The sequence below is a fragment of the Peromyscus leucopus genome, chromosome 20 (assembly GCF_004664715.2).
Source record: "Peromyscus leucopus breed LL Stock chromosome 20, UCI_PerLeu_2.1, whole genome shotgun sequence".
NCBI lineage: Eukaryota > Metazoa > Chordata > Mammalia > Rodentia > Cricetidae > Peromyscus > Peromyscus leucopus.
Window position 1 is genome coordinate 51,575,362 of NC_051080.1, and position 26,154 is coordinate 51,601,515.

The 26,154-nt window shown below is 39.0% G+C and overlaps 1 protein-coding gene across 2 annotated transcripts in view; it reads right to left on the reverse strand.

The window, feature by feature from the left end:
- Nucleotides 1-10,664: 10,664 nt before the first annotated feature.
- Nudcd1 (NudC domain containing 1) overlaps nucleotides 10,665-26,154 on the reverse strand; it is a 63,538-nt gene continuing 48,048 nt past the window's right edge. Inside the window, exons 9-10 of one of the 2 annotated variants that reach the window (XM_028867946.2) lie at nucleotides 16,164-16,323; nucleotides 10,665-12,178 (exon numbers count right to left, since the gene is read on the reverse strand). In XM_028867946.2, the coding sequence (XP_028723779.1) occupies nucleotides 11,886-12,178; nucleotides 16,164-16,323 (453 nt within the window). In that variant the 3' untranslated portion in view covers nucleotides 10,665-11,885. The remainder of the gene's footprint in view (nucleotides 12,179-16,163; nucleotides 16,324-26,154) is intronic. The other variant, XM_028867947.2, reaches the window with a different exon arrangement.

The window sequence follows — 26,154 nt, forward strand, 5'->3', positions numbered from 1 at the left end:
CCATGGTATTTGAAACATGACTTTTTTTTTTAATCTTCAGTTTTATATTTTGTTCAGGGATTGTGGAAGGCCTGCTCCCATCTTTTAAAGAGTTCCTTTAAAAAGGAGAGAGAAATAAAAAATTTTAGGTAGGCCTAATATATAGGCCTAGCTGATGAGAGGAAAGACAGAAACACAGGATAGCTTTGGGAGGACCTGGGTCAATACCCAGTGGCCCAGAACTTTATTCAAAGGGGCTTTTTATAATAATGTCATGGGGAAAGGCAAAAGACCTCCCCATTACTAGATACAACCAAGTGTAGACCCTTTGAAAGACGTGGTACCCAAGCCCGTGGTCTAATCATCCTCTTATATAGCTGAAAATTTTCCTGTGTCCTGCCTGGTCCACAGCCACTCATACTCAAACACACAGAGGCTTATATTAATTATAACTGCTTGGCAACTAGTTCAGGCTTAGTATTGACTAGCTCTTACTCAGCCCATTTCTGTTAATCTATATGTCACCACATTTTCTGAGGCTTTACCTGTGTGCCATTCATGCTGTTCCTTGGATGGTGGGCTGGCGTCTCCTGACTCAGCCTTCCTCTTCCCAGAATTCTCCTTGTCTGCTTATCCCATCTATACTTCCTGCCTGGCTACTGGCCAATCAATGTTTTATTAAACCAGTGTACAAAAGCATTATTCCACAGCACCCTTATGCTGGGTAAAGCAAGCTCAGATCTCACTAGGAAACCTCTGTGGGTTCCCACAAGGGATTCAATTTACCATTTACTCTCATACATGACAAGTATATTTAGCAAACACTGAGTAGGTCAAATATGGATTGCACTCGATAAAGGGCCACCTCTATTCTAAGGCTTTTGATCTTGAAATCTTGTTCCTCATTATTTTACTTATATAGCTACCTTATCATTTCACTTCCTGTGTCTTGCTTTTTTTTCTCCTGTTTTTTTTCTCTCATTGATTTGAAAAACCTATACTTAGAAAAAAAAATTCACTATTCTGAGAGCTTACACACAGGGAATGTATCTAATCTGAACTTAAGCTGATAATTTTTAGGATAAAAATTTCTGTATTGGAAATAACCTTATGACAGAATTTTTAATTTACTGTGCCATCATTTTTATTTGTCAGTAGAACTGGGGGAAAATTAGGTGAACTGGGTTTTTTTTTTTCTTTGAAGTATGTAGGATTATAATTTTGTGTTGTTACTGGGAAAGTTCATGGCACTATTCAGATATGGGTTTCTCTGTAAAAATTCAGTCCTTTTAGCCTGAAGACTCTTCGTTGTTTTCCTAATATTCACACAATTGTCATTACCAATCATCATCCAATTTTTTAAAAAATAAATGTCATGTCATATTTATTAAAAATAAATGTCATGTCACTGATCATATTCTCTAATATTGGGAATCTTGATTTCTTTTCTGATTAGGTCATTTTACGGGGGGCAGATGACAAAAAAACAAAACAAAAAACAGGGTCCTCTTTAAACTAGGAAATCTAGTGAGGAATTCAGCGTCGGTTCATTAGTACAAGGCCCCTGTTTTGAGCAAGCAGAGAACTGTCTGTGAAGCTACAGATCTGCCTACGTTCTCAAACGAGAAAGACTTTTCTCAGAAATGTTAACGTCTTTACCAAGGACCCTGAATGGGTTCAGAGAATCAGTTCTGGTTTTTCACTTGAGCAGAAAAGGCCACAGATGCTCTTCTCCCCTGAAGAATGCTATATCCTTGTGACCTGTGAACAGGGAAGGGGATAAAAAAGGAAGCCACAGGCACATTTGGTCATACAGAAACAATGGAGTTGTTTAAATAGTACTTCTGATTGTATCTGGTTGAGGCTCCCTCGGGCTGCCCGGTGTTTGGATCTGAGTCCAGGGTTACCATAGAGTTCCAGCTTGGTGAGCTGGTTCCTGTTTCCTCAGTAGCCTTCGCAAAGTGTGTATTCCTCTCCTCATTTCGTCATTAGTCCACTTCAAATTTCTGCTTTCCAGAAATTACTTTGAAAGGAGTTGAAGTAGAGATTGTTTTCAATCTATCTGTAGATAGAGTGATAGAGACATACACATGTACATAATTTAATATCAATCACAATATAAATCTTGGATTCATTTAGTTTGGCAGGTCGTTTTATACTTTTTAATACAGCAAATCACAAAAATAGCAAATTATTACAAATACAGTCACTTTAAACAGTATAGTCTACACTGTGCTTTGACTGTAAATGTCCTACATAGGTTTTTGTGCACAAAAGCTTAAATTGTGCTGCTGTGGTTTGAAAGGAAAAGTACAGATAGGCTTATGAGTTTCAACACTGGGATCCTACATGTTTTGGAAGATTATGGACCTTTGGGAAGTGGAGCCTCATTGGAGGAAGTTGTTCACTGGATCAGGGCTTGAGTTTACAGAGACTGGCCTCCTTTCTATCTACTCTCTGACTCCTGACTGCTGATAAGAGAACAGCTGATTCACGCTTCTGCCATCATGCCTTCCCTGCCCCGAGGTACTACCTCTTCTTAAAACCAGAAACCAAGCTGGGCATCGGTGGCACATGCCTTTAATCTCAGCACTCAGGAGGCAGAGCCAGGCAGATCTCTGTGAGTTCGAGTCCAGCCTGGTCTACAGAGCAAGATCCAGGACAGGAACCAAAACTACACAGAGAAACCCTGTTTTAAAAAACAAAATCAGAAACCAAATTGAAGACTTCCTTCAGACTTTGTATCAGATATCTGGTCACAGCACCAAGAAAACAAATACAAACTGATTGATATAGAGTTCTGGAGATCAGAAATCCAAAGCCAGTACTGACAGTTCTAAAGTCAAGCTATTGGCAAGGCAGCAGATGTTGGAGAGGCGATGGGGAGCATTCCTTTTCTTTGCCTTTGCAGCTTCCACAGGCTTCATGCACTCTGTGGCTCAGAGTCTCTTCCACCCGGAAGCCAGCAATGGTTGAGTTTTCTCCATGCTATACAATACTTCCACACCTTGGTGTCCTTTCAATTACATGGGGATGCCCTGGCAATCTTTTCATTTATTATAAAGTTAGCATTTTAATAAGCTTAATTCCCTCTCCAGTCTGTTTTATTTTTGTTACTTTAGATATTTACTTTATTAGAACACTAGTACAACAAGGAATATCCCAAACTAATCAATCTCTAGGATTCTTACCATGATTATTTTTGGACACCTAGAATGGGCAAAATAAGCTAAGTAACATAATTTTAAGAATGTTCTTTCTCAACACATTATTTCCCTCTTGGTAAAAACAAATTAATGATTAAAAACATATAGCAACCTCTTTTTAATGTTCTTTTAAATACAATTCTTGGAGAAAATTAGGGGATGTAATTCTCAAAATTTCCACGTTACCAGCTGTAAATACATATGGCAAAATTGAATTTCTCTGTTGATTAAAATCAGAATTTTTGACCCATAAAAGCACCATTATTTTTGGTACTTTATCATAAATCAACTAGAGTTTCTAAGTCTACATCAGTCTGTGTTGTGATTTCATGTTGTTGTTAGACCTGAGATCAATGCTTGTTAATGCCAAGTGAACACATTTCTTAACGGAAAGATGCTTGCTCCCCTCCTCCCTCTCTTCAATGAGCCAACTCTTAGGAATCACGCTTTCCAAGTCCTATCAGGAAGGCAATGGGAGCTACTAGTTATATGTCTATCAGAGAACTTCACTCATCTACAGAAGTCTGTCATTGCACCTGTCTTCACAGGAGGCCGACGTGGCAAACAGGACCCCAGGTTTTCCAGCTTTGTAGGTGACTCATGAACACTGGGCTTATCAGGGAGTTTAGATGACTGCTATCTTTGTAAAACAGGGTGTACAGACAAGTAAACAAGTGCTTTTAGGCCAAGATTAAACAAACATTAAAACAGTACTTTAAGAAAATACGTCCAGAGAATTTATTTGAAACAACAGCGTGAGGGAGGGGCCCGTGAAGTGCCATCCCTACTGAGGAGCTTAGGCCAATGGCTTTGTGAAGCCGAGAGTCAGTATCATTCAGTGATATGGTCCCCAGACATCTACACATGCTCCAGTAGATGCTCCCGTACTCATGCACATGCATACAGCACTAAATGGGCTCATTGGGTTTTTAAAAAAGAAAGAAAAGAGCACGTGAAGGTGAAATGGAAAAATGGTGGTGGTGCTGTGCAGATGTAGGAGGAACTAACTGGAAGGGAGGGAAAGGTGAGTAGATTTGATCAAGGCACATCATGCCTTAATTGTCAATTAAAAATATACTGGAGCCAAGAGTTGGAGGACAGAGTCAAATGACTCTTAGCAAAGAGGAGCTGGTAAGAGAGCTGAACAGGTAAAGAAAGGCACTGATACCAAACCTGAGGACCTGAGTCTGATCCTGCAACTCACTGGAGAGAACTGACTCCAATTTGTCCACTGACCTACACAAGACCACTGCCATGTGCTCCCTTTTTGCCAAAAATAAATGCTTAAAAATTTAAAAACAAACAGACATAAGCCTGCAAATGAATCATTGCCTGAATGAAAGCTATTCAGGAGCAGCTTGACCAGCAGCTTTCCTTCTCAAGGTAACAAACAGGCTCTACTAACCTTTTAAAGCCTATTTAGGAGCTATCCCACAGCTGGAGTCAGTGGCTTCTTCAGAGTACAGGGGAAATCATAAAAAGGAATTCATTTAAAAGCAACTCCAAAACCAGTATTCATGAAAATCACAGTGGAAAGTGACCTATCCACCACGTATGAGATAAAACCATGAGTTTCTAAAATCAGAAATTAAGTTTCCCATTGGTGTGAAAACTTTTACCCACTATTCCAAAGCCCCTGTCCTTGAAGATAATTTTGATAACTGCAAGGAAAGTCACAGACATCAAAATAAAAGCAGTTGTTGAGACACGTGTGTGTGCACCATGCCCTATCTGCCTATTAAACTAGAGATGTGGGACAGAGATGACTTAAGTCATCACCATCAGAATCATGAAAACTCGGGCATACACTAAAGACACAGCTCCGTGCTACAGTGCTGGCTTAGCTTACCAGGGGCCTTTGCTTCTCAGCATTAAAGGAAAACATTGATAAGCTGATGTTTGTCCAAAGCAGACCTGATTATCTTGGTTCAAATCAAGGCCTCACCACTGTGAGGCTGTGTCACTGAGACGGCTACTTAATTTCTCTTTAAGGTTGGTATAAAAAGAGGATTAATGTATAAAGTATGCTAACACTGGCTCCTTCAAAGTAGTGCTCTCAATGTATTAGCTTTAGTAGTCTTTCAAGTCTTTCAATCTGCCACTAAATGTGTAAGTTGAAGGTGTGTTCATTCATCTTGTTTCAAGATCTCAAGAGGTTTTGCTATTGTTTCTGAAAGGAGAGTTCTGTCTTTAATGTGGGAAGGTCTTTCAAAGGAATTTAAGACTGAAGTGTTCAAAAGAGAATGGTTTAATATGTGTAATTATATTTCTTCTACAACTTTTCTCTAATCCTAAAGGCATGATTAAAGAGAAATTTGTATTATATTTCATTTCATGGTTTCTTTGCCACTCTTGTCTAATATTGTCTATTTGCCCTCTGCTTTGACTGCCTCTGCTACTACTCTGCTACCGCCTTTCTAATGTTTTCTATGTCCCTCTGCTTTGACCACCTCTGCCATTACTCTGTTTCTTTTCTAGTATTTTCTATGCCCCTCTGCTTTGACCGCCTCTGCCATTACTATTTCTTTTCTAATATTTTCTATGTCCTTATCCTTTGACTGCCTCTACTATTACTGAGGAGCTCTTGCAAAGAGCTCATGCCTCCAGTTTCTCTGTTGTCTACACTCTTATACTATATATGTATAGTATAAGAGACTATATTAAGATGCATGTGTGTACCCCATGCTCTTATGCTCTATCCACCTATTAAACTAGAGATGTGGGACAGAGATGATTTAAGTCATCACCATCAGAATCATGAAAACTCGGGCATAAGCTAAAGGCACAGCATACACACACACACACACACACACACACACACACACACACACACACACACACACACACATACATATGCTGCTTTAAAACGGTAATGGAGAACAAACCCTGGCCCTTGAACCTGTTAAGCAAACACTGAGCTGCTGAGCGACACTAACTAGAGATGAATGTTTTCAAGTGTCAATTTATTTCCTGTACTACTTAGCTCCCAAATTCCTTCAGTTCCCTGTCTTCAAAACCTAATATGTAAGGTCCTATCCAATTTGACTATTACTTAATGTTCCTTTTACAATAATACCTCTTATAAGCTCAGTGCTCTATTACAGTAGTCCATCATGAATACTTTTGTTCTTAACACACATTTGGCTGTCTTCACTGTCAAAGACAAGATTCAGAATCACTTAAGAGACATGCCTTTGCATGCATTTGGGGGTTTCCAAAGAAGACTGACAAGAGAAGGTCCACATTTAAATGTGCAGCAGCATCCCATGAGGGGCCCAGACTGAAGAAAAGTAAAAAGGAGAAAGCCATTTGAGCACCAGGATTCCTGCCTGTTTCCTGTTCCACGTCAAAGTGAGCACCTTTCTGCTCCCACAGAAGCGAGCTGCTCCTGCTGCTTCAGGTATCTGCAGTAACAGCCTGCATCCCCTAACCCATGAGGTGGAAACCTGTCCTCCTTCGGTTGCTTCTTGTCCCAGTGAGGAGAAAAGTGGTTATATTGACAAAATTGTTACTGAAAAGAGGAGATGATGCTGTAGCGGACATGGTTCATTGATTTGTGGGATTCATGTTGAAGAGTTTGGAGCTGTGGGCTAGGGAGGTCCTAGAATAGTTATAAAGACAGGGAAGCAGAGATTTGGGGCCATTCCCTGGGAATTCAGAAGACTGCAACACCAGAAGAAATACAGGGAGTAATGGCTTCAGAAGAGGACACAATTTGATAGAGGCTTGTCAGTCAGGTTCTCTACAGGAACAGAATCAAGATAAACACACACACACACACACACACACACACACACACACACACACACACACACCAGAATTTATTACATGAGCTTCTAAATAGTAATGACAGTCAAATCACATTTCAGATGGTGAGAACATGACATTGGGTCCTTTGAGGTTGGGTGCCTCAACAGTCAGAATAGTCCCAGAATAGTTCTCTCTCACTAGGGAATGGTGACCAGCAGTTACTCAGTCCACAAAGCAGGGTGCCTCAGTAGTCCCAGTTTGGTACTGGAAACCTGGAAAATTCCCGAGAGCCCTCGTCCAGGATAAAAGCTTGGAAGTGCTGACTCTGCTACTGGTTGTGATGGGAAAAGGGGCAGGAGCAGCAACAGGGCCAATGATCTTGGCCAGCAAGAGGGAAGGCCAAGTGAGTAAGCAGCAGGCAAGAGAAACTTCCTTCTGAAAGGTTCTCTATTATCTGGTTTGCTACCCGAAGGTGGCCAGCCTTCCCATATCAAGTCAGTTCTTCAGGTGGGGCTCACTACCAAGCTGATTCTTAACTGTGGCAAACTGACATTAAAACCAACCATTTTAAAGACACTGATTGTTTCACCTGTGTACTGCAAAATTGAATGAGGCTAAATTCAAAAGTCATGGACTAAGGTGTTTGGCAGAAGAAATTTCAAGACAATGTAACATCCAGGCAGTGGCATGGTTATTACTTACTTCGTTATGGATCTGCAGTGGGAAAGAGTGGAAGTGGATTCAGTCTGAGAGGGGGAAGCAGAGATTATATGGAAAAGGTGCCATTCTGGCAAGAAGAGCAGTGTGATCCTGGAGAAAATCGACAGCCATGTGCACTTTGTCCAGAAAGGGAGCTTGAGCCTTGTTAAAGCTGGGATATGTTCAGAAGTTACCTACAGGTGACTAGCTATTCATCAAAGTATTACAAAAATACACTTTATCTCTGTAGATTCCAAGGAGCCCTCAACATGCAGTGTTTGGGGAGCTTTCTAAGAGATGAACATGGCTTCAACAAAAATACATTTATAGCTTTAGGAATTATATGGCAGGAAAAGGAATGTTAGATCAACACATATTTCATATCTTAATTGTGCAGCTTATTGTATGTTAATCAGTTTACATAATACCAGAAAGGTTAAAAAAAAAAAAAAAAAGAACTGTCTTTGGGGAAGAGCAGGGATTTTAGGAATTGCAATTCAGAAGACATCAGGGATTTAGGTAGCTGTCAATCAATGTTCCTCCAAGCAAGGTATAAAAAGTAGGAGCTTAAATGGGACACTGAAGGCTGAGAAAGACCAAGGGACACAGCACACAACAGAAAAAGGATATATAAACAGAGTGGTAGTGTCCATGAGTCAAGCCTGAGGACATCTCGACCCTCTGGGCATAGTACAGTCCAGCATTCCGATGCCTGTGGTTAGAATGGAATCGACCACATTCTAGGCAGCAGCTGGGACTGTGTGTAAGTGCTGCTTAATAGCTTCCATTCTGAAAAACTTTCTTCCTTGCATTACATTTTTCTTTTGAATTTCAGGCAATCCATCACCAACACTGTTAAGAGTTTTAAATTAGGTATTGAAATTTATCAAAATTCTCCATATAATCTTATTTTGCTACATTTCCACTTGTGTAGAATGGCTTCTCGCTGCACATTTCTTGTATTTTGAGCATCAACATCTATTTTCCTTTACATTGGAGGCGACACTTATCATTTCTAATTCCATGTATTTTGTATGTTACTGGATCCAGTCCTTGCACCAGTATGGAGAATATCACAAAGGATAAGCCAGTGGGTACCTCGCAAATGTGAAGTCCCTAATGACCGAGATTTGCTCCAGTGGGCACTTGACCCATTTAGAAACAATGGTTCAAAATAGGCATTTACTATGATTTTTGCAACAAACATTTATTGGATATGATAGTGATGAGATTTAAAGACTTGTATTTGTCACTGCAGTAAGGTAAAAAAATTTTCAAACTATATAACCAGCTGAGAGAGGGAGCTTAGTGACTGTAAGAGAAAATGAGCCTTAATGATGTCTTCTAGTACCACCTACCAATGTTCAGCTCTACTTTTGGACTTCCCTGTAGTGTGAATCACTATGGCTTCTCTTTGGCCATTCTCAAACAGTTTAGTGACTCCTCAAAGATACATACTTATATATTTAAAAAAAAAAAATGAAAGAACCTTCTTTGATACCAAGAGGGAAAGAGAAAAGTTGCAGAATCTTCCAATTCTGAAAATGTTTACAAATTCCTATATCTAAACTATACATCTTTATTCTAAATGGAGAGGGATTGTTCTGCAATAATCTGAGGCCATTTAAATTTCTCTCTGGAAAACTACATTCTGACAAAGAGCTGAGTTACCTACTCACTTTACAGTACTGGTCATCAAACACAGGGCTTTTAACATAGTGCTATCATATTTCACTCTGGTCTCCCCAGTCTTTAGGAACTCTGTTGAAAGAATTCAGACAAGACACACAAAACACACTGTAGAAGACAGGAAGAGTTTATTACAAAGTAAAAAGAGTCATTTTTGAGGATGAGGAGGGCAATGGCCAAAGTGGCCACTGGGGGGTGGGGTGGGCTTAGGGGAACCTCAAGGTGAAAGTGGACAGCGGGCAGAGACTATAGTATTGACCTACATTTTTAGGTATGCTCTGTAGTTTTTCTTTGAGTCCTTAGAACCGAGGGCTTCCTGGGCCTTTTCTTTCCCAGTTGACTGACAGGCTCATCTGGATTTAACTCTTAAGGGAGGAGGTCAGGACATCTTTTGGTTTTTATTAGAAACTCTCACCAGACAGCAATCTTGGGATCTTTTCAACAGTTCCACTAAGATCTCAAGTCCCAGTCTTTTGGCTACTAATCAGAGTTCCACAGTTTGCGTTCCTCGTTTTACACGATGATTATAAAGGGTCCAAGCTCAGTGATCTTTAATCCTATTACTGCTAGAGCTCCACCCCTGAGCTATGTAGAATTTCAATGTGTAGTCTCTCTTTTTTGCCTCTTTTGTCTCTCGAGATGGCCTACCTTCCTTGCTTCCCTCCTTCCTTTCCTAGTCTCACTCACTATGCTAGAGAAAAAAATGCAAGAGTTTCATTGATATTTAAATTCAGTAAAAATTCAGTTGAAGCTGGGTGTTCTGGATAATGCTGTTCAGAAGACTGAGGTAAGAAAAGGGTGACTACGAGTTTCAGGCCAGCCTGGACTACAGTACGAACTGTCTCAGATGAACTAGGCCACAAGAGTAACAACAAATTAGTCAATCACACCTGGCTAAAATTTCTCTCTCTCTCTGTGAGCTATTATGTATATGTGTATGCTTATGATATGTATAGATGTTTATGAGTCTGTGTGCATACATATATTCATGCATGTGGAGGGCAAATACTGACACCAGGTACTTTGCTCAGTCTCGACCTTATTTGATGACAAGGTCTCACAGAACCTGGAGCTCAGCTGATTTGGCTAGACTGTGTGGCCAGCAAGAATCCTCCCATCTCTGCCTCCCAAATGCTGGGATTACAGATGTACACAGCCATGTCTGCTTGTTTTTCTTTTCCTTTTTTTTTCATGTGGGTTACAGGAATCTAAACTTGGGTCTTTATGCTTCTGCTGCAATCATTTTACCGACAGAGCCCCCTCCCTAGACTGAATACTTGTTTAAATTTAATTCAGTTGAGTATTTTTTCCAGATAGGCAAAACATACATTCATACAAATATTTTCCATCTTATAATCCTTTATTTTCTTCCTCTTCAATTAAATTCCTAAGGACTTTAATAAAACAAGAACTCTAAAAATAATGTGAAAATAAAAAAAACAAACCCACAATAAATACAAATTGAAAGAAGTTTGGGGAGTAAGTCTGAACCACAAATATTTGTGGAGAAAAAATTCAATGTGTAAATAAAAAAAACCTGTCAGAACAGTAAAGAGATTTTAATGAGACAACTATAGTATAATCTGTCCTACGAGCCTCATAGGACAGATGTAGCTATGGCCTCAATGGCCCTAATGTGTTACAGCTCTGCCGTCTCTCTAGACCTGGCCATGTGAGTCAAACTGTCCTTTTTTTTTTTTTTAGCAACCATGGAAGTTCAAGCTTGGCAAACCCTTGCACCCTGGTTTGCTCTTAGACTGTTCTCTTTCATGGCAGGAAGCACAGCTTAGCCTACCAGAAGACAAGAGACCACCCAGAGCATGAGAAGCCAGTTCACAGAACCAAGAAAAACCATAAACCTTGAGTTATTTTTATTTTGAGACAAGGTCTTGTTATGTGTCCAGGCTGGCCTTGAACTGGTAATTCTCCAGCCTTTGCCTCCCAGATACTGAAATAAACTCTTAAATACCTGAGCATTGTGGTACTTGGTTATGCAATAATGGAAAATGCCTAACTTTCTATAATGTAGTAGAGAAAATACATAAACAAATCTATGCTTACTATGAAAACAATTAAGGTTTATAAGCAACATTATCAAAATTGCTGTACTCTTGTAACTCTGGACTCACAATTCTTTATGTAGACTTCAGCCCATTAAAATACCTTATAATGCTCAGTATTTTACTGCTACCCTAAACATTCTATATAGTGACTGTAGCAATCTAAACAATGAGCTAAGCACATGATAAATATTTTTATTTTTAAACAATGAATTGTATGTTTGTCATATAAAAGATGAGATTTAATCACCAGATTTTAAAAAATAACTACATTTGCCAAAATCTTCATATTTTTTACAGAAGCCAATGTTCTCTAAATCCGTAGCTTCATCTATCCTATAGCTTTTACAGATTCATAATCTTGAATACATTTCCAATATCCTTTAAAAATAAAACTTCAGGAAAGATATTTTCATTTAACACATTAAAACTTAACAGGTTACAGTACAACTGTTCAGCTCTCCAGGTGCCACTGGAAACTTTTCAGCCAAATGTTGGAGGATTAATTCTCCGTATTTACTTTTATTAAAAACAGGTTTCTGGTAGTGAGAACAAATAATCTCTCATTTGTTGCCTGAAAGCCTAAAATAGGATCGTTGGTTTCCAGGCTTGCTACTTGCTGCTTAGCAACCTGGCCCACATGCCGGCCTTCCTTTCTGTTGTAGAGCACAGTGGACATGGGAGCAGGCTGCCGATAGATGAATACTCGGCGAAGGCACTCACAAAGGGCTGCGTAGGAATAATCTGGAGAACAGGCAAAAAATTTCTTGTCTCTCTTTGATGCTTGGACGTAACCTGACAAGAATATAAGGGGGAAAAAAATAACTGTATGTTAAACTGATGAGAGAAAAGTCTCGACTGAACACTTACTATTTCACAGTACCCATCACAAATTTCAGTACTTAAGTAAAACATATACCATAATAGTCAACAGTGGATGAATTCAGTACCATTAACACTAAGCCACAATTCCTTCTAATAAGTGCAAAAATATAAGTTTAATTTAGTTACTAAGGAAAAAAACAGGGCTTCTCTTCAACAAAAAGCTTAATACAGTTCTATTTAATTTCTGTGAGATAAAATAATAAATATCTGAAATTTTAAATACCAAATATATAAAAAATTTAATGCCTTGCTTAAAAACAAAAAACTTAAAATGACATGTTAAATTTTATTTTAAAAATGAATGAAGACGACACTAGATGATGGAAAGGCCTCCCATGCCCACGGATTGGCAGAATTAGTACTGTGAAACGGCTCTATTCGTGAAAGTGGTTTATAATCTGCCAAAGAACCTTATCAAATTCTAATGACATTCTTTACAGAAACAGATAAAACAACCCTGGAATTCCTATGGAAGCACAAAAGACCCTAAATAGCCAAAGAAACTCTAAGCAGAAAGAAATGGCTAGAGGTAATTACAGTACTTATTGATTGCAAGCCACACTACAGAGCACAAGAACAAAAACAGCACACACAGACACAAAACCAGACATACAGATAAGTGGAATGGTATAGCGGGCCCATAAATAAATAAGCACAGCCAAAGCAACCTAACTGACAACAAAGGGGTCACTAACAAACATTAGAAATCCTACGGCCTCTAGAACAAGTGATCCTGGGAAACAGGGCAGCCACATGGAGAAGAATGAAGAAACAATTCCAAGTGGATCAAAAACTTTAAGACCTGAAATTCAGAAACTAGTATAGAAAAACATGTAAATAACAAGAGATAAGCAAAGGAAGGACTTCAGGGAAAGACTACAATAGCTCAAGAAATAAAACCCAAAATGCCATTGGATAATGTGGAATTAAAAAGGCAATGCACAGCAAGGAAACAATTGTGAGAAGACATAGCCTCAGAGTGGGAGACTATCTTTGCTATCAATATATCAGAGAGATGATTTGTATCCAGAATATATAAAGAAGTCATAACTACCCCAAAGCCAAACAACTCCAGTGTGATGAGTGATGAAATGAACAGGTAGTTTTCAAAAGTGAAAGCACAAATTTCCAGTAGACATAAAAAATGTTTATCATCTTTAATGTGGAAATTCAAATTAGATCTCCATTGAGATTCTACCTGAGTATTCTCAGGATATCTGGTATTAAGAAAATGAAGGACAGTAAATGTTAGAAGAACGTGGAGAAAGAAGAACCCTCACTTCACTGCTGATGGGCGTGTACACTGGTGCAGACACTATGGAAATCAGCACAACCTGAAAAATAGAACTACCATATGATCCAGTTATAGTTGGTCATATAATAGAAGAAACCAAAGTTAGTGAACCAGAAATGCTTACACACCCATGTTTACTACAACACTATTTACAGAAGTGAAGATATAGAATTAGCTTAGATACCCAACAGATGAATGCATAATGAAAATGTGATATAAACACTCACAAAAATATGGTGTTTTATTCACCTGTAAAGAACAAAATATAGGTTGGAGAGATGGCTCAGAGGTTAAGAGCACTGGCTGCTCTTCCAGAGGTCCTGAGTTCAATTCCCATCAACCATATGGTGGCTCACAACCATCTATAGTGGGATCTGATGCCATCTTCTGGCATAAGGTCATATATGCAGATAAAGCACTCATATATATATATAAAATAAATAAATAACTCTTGCTGGGCGGTAGTGGTGCAGCATGCCTTTAATCCCAACACTTGGGAGGCAGAGCCAGGCAGATGTCTGTGAGTTCAAAGCCAGCCTGATCTACAGAGTGAGATCCAGGACAGGCACCAAAACTACACAGAGAAACCCTGTCTTGAAAAATAAACAAATGAACGAACAAACAAAATGATGTCATCTACAAGGGAACAGATGTGAATGGAGATTACTATGCTAAATGAAATCAGTCAGATTCAGAAAGACAAATATGGCATGTTTCTTTCACATACCAACTCTAGATTTAAGCACATGCATTACACACACAAATACACACACACACACAAATACACACACACACACACACACACACACACAAATATATGTAAATACAAAGAAATAAAAAGGTCAGACAGATGACAATGTAGGGAGAGGAAAGGTTCTAAAGGGAGTGGGAAGTAAAAAAGGAAGGATAAGGGAGGAAACAAAATATCACAGTTTTCTCATATGCAAATTCTAGGTTTAAATGCAAACATGTATATTTACATATTTTTACATATATGTTTACATATGCAAAAGTGAGTAAAGCCAGGAGGCACAAGCAGGTCAATACTGCTTTTAAAATACTAGGTAAGATGTGAAGATGGAAAAGTGAAGATGTAGGGATCTATCTGAGTAGATGAACATAAGCTGTCCAGGCAACTTTGATAGTAATGCACATAATAACTCAAGTACTATCTAATATAAAATTGATTGAACTTAAGATCAGGCACACCAGAATTCATTTGCAAGAGGGTTTTGACATGCAGTTGAAGACTCTGAGCATCTAAAGGTGACGTGGATGAACTTTGCTCTTCCTGAAGAAGATAATTACAAAATAGGAATTACAGTAGAGGCCCAAAATTGTGTGATTAATTAATCCATCAACCCCTTTAGCATTTCAAGTCATACAGATCCACTTAGAGTCTGAGTGAAACAGTTTAGTCATAAGTGCGAGGTGACAAACTTCCTCATCAATTAGAGTTGCACATATATAGGCATTAAAACCCACAATTTTACATTTTTGCTGCCAATTTAAAATAAGCTTACAATAAAGCAATAACTGTAGCTAAATAACATAACAGAATTCCCACACAATATGGATATTTTTTGGCTTAAAACCAATGATTGCATAGTCTATTGTTACATACTTTTAAATTTTTTTCAAGGTGTGGTTTTAAAAAATATTTTTAACAATACATTTTAACAATAAATTCAATTTATACTTATCCTTTTCATAATTGCTTTCATTACCATGGCTTCTTGTTTTCATTGTGGTTTGGATTTTGAGTCAGGCTCTTTGTATATAACTCTGGCTGGCCTCATACTCTTGCCTCCTGCCTTGTCCATCCAGGTGGTGGGAATGTAGGTATGTACCACCAGGCCTGGATTCTTTTTCACTTAAGTTCAATGAAGTATGTCTTCTTATTAAAAATGTACATCCTTGTACAACAACTATATAATGTTGAGAGACAAATACGAGTGCACGTACTGTGCTGGGGGATGTCTTTCTGTATGCTGTGAATATATGTTGTTTCCATTGGTTATGGCAAGGCAGCTTAGAGGCAGGCAGGAAATCCAAGGAAAGACAGGAAAGAAGAAAGGCAGAGGTGGAAGAGATACTAGCCTGCTGCCCAGGGAACAGCAGACCAGCAGACCAGAAAAGCCATGGAACACATGGCAAAACATAGATTAATAGAAATGGGTTGATTTAAGGTGAAAGAGAAATGGGTTAATTTTAGATGAAAGAGCTAGGTGGCAAGAGGCTAAAGTCATAGGTCATACAGTTTGTAAATAAATAAGCCTCTGTGTGTTTACTTGGGTCTGAGCAGCACCCTGAGAAACTTAGGGCTAGAGTACCACAATGCCAAAGCCCTTACTCAAACTGTATTTTTTCAGTATTTAATTCAACCCATTAGAAAGATTCAAATGGTTATATTGCCACTTCCATGTTCATTCTGTGTTATTGTCTGTGCAACTGTAAGAACAGGTTCATCATTCTATTCTAACAGTGAATAGAACATAGACAACTAAATCGTAACATGAACCAATTAACTAGCAGAATAGTTTTCCTTTGAGATGACTAATTGAGTGGACTGGAAACGCTACTGAAGAGAATGCTTTCTACCTAGGGCGTTGAAGGTCGCAATGTGCTCCCACATGTCATCCTGCTTGCTGCAGTGTGGTTGCCAGAGAAGGGCATCAACATCATGGCGTAGACAGAAGCAGGGCATTTCTTTAGGATCCACAGTGACTGAGAACAGGTACTGGTTGCTGCCAAGATTCACCTAAAGTGATAAGAATAAATTTATTAAAAAAGTTAGTAAAAGTGATGAAAACTGACATACGACATCATCAGCAACCATTGTAAAATGAACTTTCCTCCCTCCATTCTTTCTAAGACAAGGTCTTAGTATATAGCTCAGGCTGGCCTTTAGTTGGAAATTCTCCTGTTTCAACCTAGCATTTCACACAGGAAGTACCAACTGAATAAAAAGAATAGTTTTAAATCACAGAATACAAAGATTAAACTTACTAATGTTAACTTGTCAATATTACCAAGAGTAATTAACAGCTACTACAACTTATGGGCATATTCTATATGGCAGGCATGGTCTAAGTACTAATTTCCATAGCTCAAGAGGCTGCTGTTATATTCATGCAATAGTTCAAAGCAGTGCCTTGAGATTTTGAGTAACTGCTTCTATGCTACAAGGAAAAAAAAATCACAGTATTAGATAAAGCCTCAGAGCCACTTACCAATTGCTCCACTGTGCTCCTGAATTGCAGTATTAATATCAATATTATTAGCAGCTACTACTGTAATATTGATGCTTGAGGAAAGCATTTCACTACAAAAATCATCATTTCAGATTCACAGTTGGATCCCACACATAGGGAAACTTCTTTAATAGAGCTAGGTTGTAGCCGTGTTCTTTATCAGCCATTCTATTATTAAAGAATTAAATATTGGCAGAAATAATATCAAATGTAGATGCTAAGGTTAGGGTTAGGGTGGAGATGCCGAGTGTATGATAAATGCTGACTTGAGTCTGTAAATTTTACAGTACAATGAAGAACAAAACGTTGGGTAAGAAGCTGAGAACTGACTTGCACTCTGTAAGGAACACTGTGAAAGGCTATAGCACAAGGATTTACTGGCTCACCAGGGCAACCTAGGCTCTCAGAGGCCAACAGAAAAGCTGCCAACCTCATGAGAATAACCTCCAGGAACAGAGATTTTAGGGAGCCCCAGAGCTCACTCTGCAGCAAGGAAACGGGCTGGGGTGCTCTCCCCACTGCTTATCTCTTCCTCCCTTGCTCTGGACTGTCAGGGGCTAAGTGAGACTTATTTTCAAAATACCACTACTGAACGGGCCTGTTAAGAGAGCCTCAGAGGAGCCAGCACTGCCTCGGCTTTCCTCACCTCCACTGCTTTTCTCTGAATTACCAGGCTTTCCCAGGAGGACAAACCTAACTGAGGTACAAGTGGGCTACAAGAGAACTTTCATAAAAATGCATTTACTTTCATGAGTGAAGTGAGTATTACCATTACTAATGAAATAACTAACTCATCCCCGAGCCTCCTATGCATGCGGTGACTGGACAGCGTGAGAAAGGAACAAATCAAGCATCAACCAAAAGCTTAACCAAGAGAGAGATCAACCATGCAAACGAGAGGGTGTGGATCAGGTCTCTCATCGCCAGCCCCTTGTTCTGACTAGATCTTTCTCTTCTACTTACTTACCCATACTTGTGCTACGGGCCACAGGAAAATATTATAAGAACTCAGCTGGTTATGGCAAAGCCACTACCTGAAGGGATCAAGGAATTTCTTCAGAGGAAGCCAAATTCCAAGGAGCTTTTTGATGTTATTTGGTTTGTTTTATTTATATACATATATCTATAGCTCTCTCTCTATACACACACACACACACACACACACACACACACACACACACACACACACATATATATATATCTCAGATGTCTTCTGTTATGAAAATCATGTGTGCCTTCATAGCAATTGATTTTTCCCTAAGAATTGCTAACAGTGTGGACTGATCACTCTTTGGACATATACCTTCATGGTATTTGGAGAACAGCCTCAGGAAAGGCTTCCTTCCCCCCAGCCCATCTGTTTCTTCCCTTTCAGCACTGGAATCAGATATCTCCACATTCAAGGACTAACAGTAATAACAGTCTAGACCACCACATACAAGTCTCCTGATTTAAGGTAAATTCCACAAGGAGACACCGCCTAGGTTGGGTGGACCTTAAGTAATAGCTTGGAACCTACTTTCTTACAGCCTCACTAACTTTATAGACCCCTAACTTCTTACCTAACCACTTCTTGGAATGTAGACTGAGCACACAGATCCCTTTTTGGATATACTAACCGGTCATCAGCACTCAGTTGACCTCTTCTTTTACCACTCCCATTTTGGATTATAAAAGAAAGCCTGGTGGTCACTGTCTGAGGAAAATGCTTACCTGTCTTTTTAACCCCGTAATTCTAACCTGGTGACCTTGCTCGGGCAGAGGATTGCTATTGCTTGGGTTTATAACTGGATTCCTGAGAAATTTAGAAAGAGTTGAGAGAAGACAAAGAACAGAGAGGTAGAAGGGGAGAGAGGAGGATTTTTGAAGAGAGAACTTGAAGACGAGACAAAGAGACAAGAGAACGGAAGAACTAGATGGGTAAGAACTGGAGAAGAATGAACTAGATGGGAAGAACTAGATTAAAGGGCTAAAAGAGAGTACTAGAGGAACAAGATGGAAGATGAGGAAGAGCCAGATGGGGAAGAACAAGATGAGAGAGCAAGAGATGGGAGAGGAACTGATATGGGAAAGAACTAGATGGATGAGAACCTAGAAGGGGCAGAACTAAGATGAAGGAATTAAGATAGAACCTAAAGGGGACAGCAGATGAATGTAGAGAGAAATCAGACAAGAAAGGAGCTAAAAATGAGAGCAGAATAGAAGCTGTATATAGAGAGAACTATCATAGAATAATAAGGTGTATGAACTAAGGAGTTTCGTGTATATAAATTCATTTCTTTTCATCAAAGATTAATTATCAGCTGGTTGTAGATTCTTCCTGGACACTGGGAGGGGACTATCAAAGGGTTGGATCCCCTTAGTCCTCGATACACTTGCATCACACAGTATGTCAAAGTGCTACAGTCTGTATTTATTGACTTCTCTTGTCCCCTTCACATTCTACTTATCCCCCCAAGACACAGTTCAATCATCACCTTTTCCTGGAATACTTATCATGATCCTAGGAGATGCTCAATTCTAAAAACTCATTACGTGTCTATTATTTCTAACAAAATATATTGCTATACTAGATTATAGTTAAGCATGCAGACCATCTATGGTAGGCCAAATATTATCACCCTGGTACACCCACACCTTAGTCTTCTGACTTCTGAATATTTCTTTAGATAGTGATGAGGTATGTATAGGATTTTCAAATGGCAAGATTACCCTGAATTATCTGAGTGAACTCAATGTATTAGTGAGCTTCCTTGTAAGAGGGAGAGAAGGTAAAAAACATGGATGAAAACAAGAGAATAGACACAATGAGAAAGAGGGTGACTGCAAGATACTACACTGTTGATTGTGTGACTAAGGGATGTGCCAAAAGCCAAGCATGTAAGCAGCCTCTGAAAGTGAGAAATGAAGGAATGAAGTCTCCCTTAGAACTCCTCAAAGCAATACAGACAGACCTCACAAACATTTTAGGCCTTCTGACATTCAGAATTAAACTGGAATGAATTACGATTTTTTAGTCACTAATTGATGCAATTTGTCACAGTAAGAGTAACCCAAGATAGTGGCCATGTTAGTAAATAGCTTGAGAACTAAAAGTTTGTCTTGTTTCCATATTCTATGTCTTTATTGCATAATTATTTTAAAACTATTTTCACCAAGGCTCTGTACTCAGATATGAGACTATTACAGTCTATTTTACAGTTAGAAAAACTAAAAGACTTTTAAGTGAAATATCTGACAACCAGATTCTTAAAGAATATTCCTGGTGGGGAACAGGCTCACTGGTGCAGATGGGTTTCTGTGCTTTCTGTTTTACTCTCCCAAATTCGGCTACCCATCCTGCCCTGTCCCCACCCTCCCGCCCCCTGCCCTGGCTTTCAGTGTTTGTGACAATGTCCATGCATTTCCTTCTAATGCACCCACTTTAGAGGATATGACTCCAACAGCCCAGCTCCATCTCATCAGTTTTCTCTGTACTTTCAGCACTACAACATTCCATACGTTAATTTAATTGATGAAGACAACTCACCTCTACAAGTTACTTTCTGCTTTGGCTATAGTTTGCTCTTTTCTTCATGTGGATACAGTAACGCAACATGGGGTGATGTAAATTTCCCCCTGAAGCACCTAGCCTCCTGTCTATGCTGGGTGTCATCTGTACTCAACACAAAAGTCCTCTTGACTTGTGAGTTACTGAGAAATGTGTCCCTGAATTTCCACATATTTTTGCATCACTAACTTATGACCTGAAGCTGCAAGCCAGAGAGCATTTTCTATCCATTCTCTTAGAACTTGTTTTTGTTTGGTCTTGAGTATGCTCTATTTTGATAAGCATTCCTTGGCTCTTTTCAGACTCTCTACTTAGTGTTATATACAGACCCTTGCATATGTTCGAGGGAAGCAACAGCAAACACTGAACACTCTCCTGCCAGACAGTGAGCTGCAAATAGACACTTTGATGGGATGTGGAAAGTTTCAGTACTGGAGATTTTTAGCATGCCCCTCTCAAGGTTATTCATTTTGTTGGTTTTGTGGTGCACTGAGTACACATGAGTCTGTTTAGTGCAATTCTTTTTGAATTGCTTTTTTTTAATTCTTAATTTTATTCTTTTCCAATTTTTATCTCTAATGTGTAGCATGTCTTTATCTTTTCTACTTTGTCTTTACCATAATACTGTGGTAATTCCAACCATGAGTCACTTCTGAGTTTTGTTTCTTAACAACAGAATGTTTTTACTATTGTGGAGAGTTGCTTTTGCCACTTCTGTGACGACGCACCTGTCATAAACAGCGTCCAGGACGAAGACTTCCTTTGGCTCTCTGTTTCAGTCACCACAGTGAGAAGGGGGGGGGGGCAGGAACAGAAGAGCTTACATCATGGTGGCAGGGGTACAGCGGGGATGGGCGTGGAGTAGGGCATATGCTTGTGCCAACTGGCTTTCTCTTTTCCCGTACTTACCAATCTGGGACCTTAGCCTATCAGATGGCACCTTTCACATTCAGGGCAGGGCTTCCTCCCTTAGTCACTCCTCTCTGCAAAAGCCTTCACACAACAACCCCAGAAATGAACTTTTCTAATCTACATGCTTTTCAATCCATTCAAGATGACAGTCAAGATTCAGTGTACAGCAGACTAAGCTGATTAAAATAACTACCTCAGTAAGTGAAGGAACTGAAGTGAGATAACTAAAACCCGTAATTTGTATTTTTGTATGATCCTAAAGAGGCTGAAACAGCAATAATGAAGGGGGGTCACTTTTAAGCAAAAAAAAAAAAAAAAAAAAAAAAAAAAAAAACACATCAAGTTGAAGAAGACAAAAGTCAGACATTAATCATTACCTAGCATGAGCAATTACCTGGAAAAAAAAAAAGAACAAAATGTTTAGAGGGCTCCAGAGTAGCCAACATTACTACAAGGGCTACTAAGTGTACTTTAGTGGTACAACCCTTGTCTACAAAGCTCTGGATTCAATCCCCAGATATTTTTCAATCCTTAGTCAGGAACAGGAAGCATAAATCACAATTTTCAAAAGAGAACTCTATATCCCTGTTATAATGAAAATCTCACAGAATTTATAACTGTAGACAAAGTAAACTGGGAGCATGACAAAACAAACAAACAAACAAAAACCATGATTGCTGTGGGCAGACATTCCGTCAACAATAGTAATAATCAATGGTTTATTAGGAATACAAAGAATATGGTAAACCAACTGCAATCAGAAAAGAACATTGTAGGAGCAGACTGAAGGGGCAATAAATGCCAATGACTTCCAATGCCTCTATAGACACATATAGGAATAGACAGTTGGTAACTGAGGTTTACAGGTGACTTTCTCTTCAGGATACTCTACATAACAACAATGGGAAAAGAGAGATTTGAATGAGACCATTGGCAGGGCTTTAAATATATGCTTTATATTTAAATGTGAAAAATTAATCTAGACAATTTACTTTATAGAGGCTCATTCTTTGTTCATACCTTATTGCCTAAATTTAATAAATCTTTTGTCCAAAATTTCACATTATCTCTCTTTTCATATTCACTGTCAATATGGCTGTATTTAATGTTGATGTCCAGTGAAGACTACACTCAGAGTAAACTATTCTCTTGAAAGTGGGAAGAGTGTTTCATCAAGTACTCAGTTGAAATCCTTCTTACCCAGCAAGCAGGCTTGAATTCAATGGCAGAATGAAGAAATTCAAAGAATCTTGTTACTGTTACTAGCAAATGAAACTGAAAAATACTACTGAGAAAAAGATGCTATTTATCTATTCAAGAACAAAGTTGGGATACCAGATCAAGATGTGGATTTCCAGTTCATAATTGGTACACAGATTAAATCTCTGGAATACTCAGAAGATCTCTATTTTCTACCTTATTTAATCTTCAGTGTCAAAGAAACAAAAATATGATCCCACTTCACAAATGAAGAAATTCAAATTTAAGGAGCAGAGGTATTTTGGAGGTAACAAATAGTGGCTATAATTTAAATTCTGATGTGCTTCCAAACTTGTGTTCTCCATTACCAAACTGTATTATCTTCAACAATCCATTTTATAGTAACTATGAAGCAACTACCCTAGTTTCCCTGTGTTGTACTATTTCAGATATGGTAATCTACATACTGTATTATGTTTCTGTTCTATTTCTGTTAGTTAGGTTGTACAGTAAGTTGTTTATGCCTTTATATCTTAAATTGAAAATGGGAGTTTTAAAAAATCCTGTTTCATTTTGTTTGATCACTCATTTATTAAATTAACTATATAATTTTTTCCATAAGTAGAAGCTAGGATGATATAATTAGCTAAGTGATATAAAATGCAAATGATGGAAATAAACTTTCAAATATTTACAAAAACCTCTAAGAGAATAATTTCCACTTATAAGAAAAAGACTGACAATTTTTCCATTTTCAAAACTGATGTTTTGTGATATATCAAAATTTGGTATTTAGTGATATAAATCATAATTGTCATTAAGTTCCACCAAAGAATTCTAATAGAAAAATATTAATGTACTGAATGAATTAACAAAATAAATTCAGTGTCAAGAATATTTTATAATTGGCTGTTCTACAGTAAAGGAGAATAGAGGGACACTAAATCTAAATGTAGTGTGTGCAGGGGCTAAGTGAGTCAGGATCGAAACTGCCAAAAAGTACATACTCGACCAACTAGTAAAATCTGAATATGAGTTTTATAGTAAGTAAAACTATTCTATCAATATTAAATTTCCTTAACTGTCTCATGATTACAGTAAAAGATGCCTTGATCTTTAGTGTCTATATCAAACAGGCAAAGGGACAATATTTGCAGCTCATTCCTAAACACTCCAGCAAAAAGAAGGGAGAACAGAGAAAAAAATAAATGTGGTAAAATCTCAGCAGCTGCTAAGATCTCAGTTATAGATTGAATTGCACCTTGCCCCCGATACATGATGTACCTACCAAACCCTGGCACTGCAGAATGTGCCTGTGGTTAGAGAATGCCTTTAAAAGAGCCGTCTCTAATCCAGAAGGACTGCCCCTTAAAAGAAGACACCAGGATACAGAAATACAAAGCGGAAACCAGGTAAAGATAAAAGCCAAGCTGGCCATTTACAAAGCCAGACTTTAGAAGAAGCCAGAGTTATCCACACCGTGATTTCAACCTCAATGATGAGCAGAGAAGTTCCGTCACTTCAGCCATCCAGTCTCTTGGCACTTTGTTATAGCGGCTCTAGAAAACTAACTTGGCACTTTGTTATGGAGGCTCTAGAAAACTAACTCTGAATTTTGGAAATTCATTTTGTTATTGAAAACTTTTCCCAAAGTTTAAATTACTTTCAAAATTAAAAGTCAAAATTTAAAAAGTTAAAATTTAAATTTTAGCTATTAAGTATTAAACTGACTACAAAAATCACTACTTTCTTCACTCACTCTGTAAGGGGACAATAATCTAAGAAGGAAACATCTCGGACTTAATTATAAGGAATAAACACACAGTGTACTGTTGTAACTACTATCAGCAGGTGAGTTACTCATGAAGGCGCACCTTTACAAATTTACCTGGAGAGAGATGCGAATGTACACTTCCTTTTGCAGAATAATTTAAAGTATCAGATGCTATGGAGTACTGCAAAGGTAAAAGATTGCTGCCACTTCCTAACTCCACCACACTTTCCTGCTGCCTGCCACACACGGCTTTCAGATACGCGAGGAATCCTCTAGAGGAGCAACCAAAGCAAAGGTTCTCTGTAGTCAGTCTCTTTTCCTAATGATGTGCTAGCTGTCTGGCAGTCATAAGGAGGAAAGGGAAGCTGGGGCCCTTTACGTGACTGTCAATATTTCTTTAAAGTTGAGTTTTTAGGGTGGTTGTTCATTCATGTAAGATCTTCCAGAAAACCTTCTAGAGAATAAGCCATCTCTACACTACCTTGATTCACTCTCTTTAGATGACTTGGAGGAAATTTTCAGATCAGATGACGTTTCTACCCCCCCCTTTTCCATTTTTCATGTGATGTATGACCACAAAATGAGCATGCTCAGGCATGCCTTTACATGATTCTACAGATGACAATGGGTATTAAGTTTCTCCCAATTAAAAAAAAAAAGCCCTGTCTCTCTCTGTTTTGGAGTAGACTACTTGCCAGTAATAAGCTTTTCTTTATTTCTGTCTCCTGGTTGTGTTGCTGGCTTTGCATTCAACAAAGGCCAATCCATTGTCCTTGGTACAAATCAATTTGAGAACTCATTGCTGCTGACCTGAAGTCTCACACACACACACACACACACACACACACACACACACACACACACACACACACACACACACGTTTACTCCTGATGGCTATACTGCTAACCAATGTCTCCGGGCATTCTCTTCTTAGTCTCTGGGCATGTCCCTGTTATGCTCTTGGGACCCCACCACACGGGAATTTTACTTATTAAGACACTTGCGCCTCTCCCTCTATTAGAACCCTTCCTTTTCCAAAAGCGTCTCCTAGCACACCTCTTCAGCTATTTTCTCCGATCTGCTCTATCTACTAGTCTCTCCCCTTCTACTGGGTAAGTGTCAATACAGAGCCCCCTGCTTTTATCTATTTTTACTAGAAAAGCCACATCAGTGTGCCAGGAAGCTTCCTACACACTCCTGGGTCTGTGACCTTTTCCTTACCGTCTCCCTACCTCCACCCCAGCTACCTGCTCTATCTATCTTGTGCCCTCCTGGGCTGATATGTTGTTGAGATTCCTTGCCTCCCCCTAGGAGTTGCCTGCTCCCACAGCTTCCTTAAGTCTTTCTGGGATGCTGTGGTGACCTTGTCCCTCCTGCCTCTCAGCCCCCTCCTTCACTTGACTGTTTCATTTTGTTTCTTTTCAGCTGATGGTGAATTCTAAGAACAAGTCCTGTGAGCAATTCCCCTGAAGAAGGGAACTGAAGCTGCCCTTCACTTCTCCCCTGCTATAAGCATGGCCTTTGAGAACTAGACCTGACAAAATAACCAACCAGTCAGACTGCTAACCATACAGACCTCTGCATCGCCACCTTGGTCCATACCCTATGATCCCAGAGCTACCGTGAACACCTAGAAGACAGCTGTGGTTTAGATGTGACTGGACTGAAATTCTTCTCAGTGTTCACCACTGTGACAGTGCTAGGTCTCAAACCCAGGACAAGTCTCACTGGGTACCTGTGGCTCTTCCCAGCACTTCTTACCCCACCCCTACCCTAAGTCTCTCCCTCCCAGTTTCGGGGCTTCCGCCTGATTCCTATAGAACTCAGCCATTTTGGCTACTCCAGTCTCTTGATCTTTTGGTTCAGGCCACCTCTCTTGCTCTCCCTCCTTTCTCCTCTCA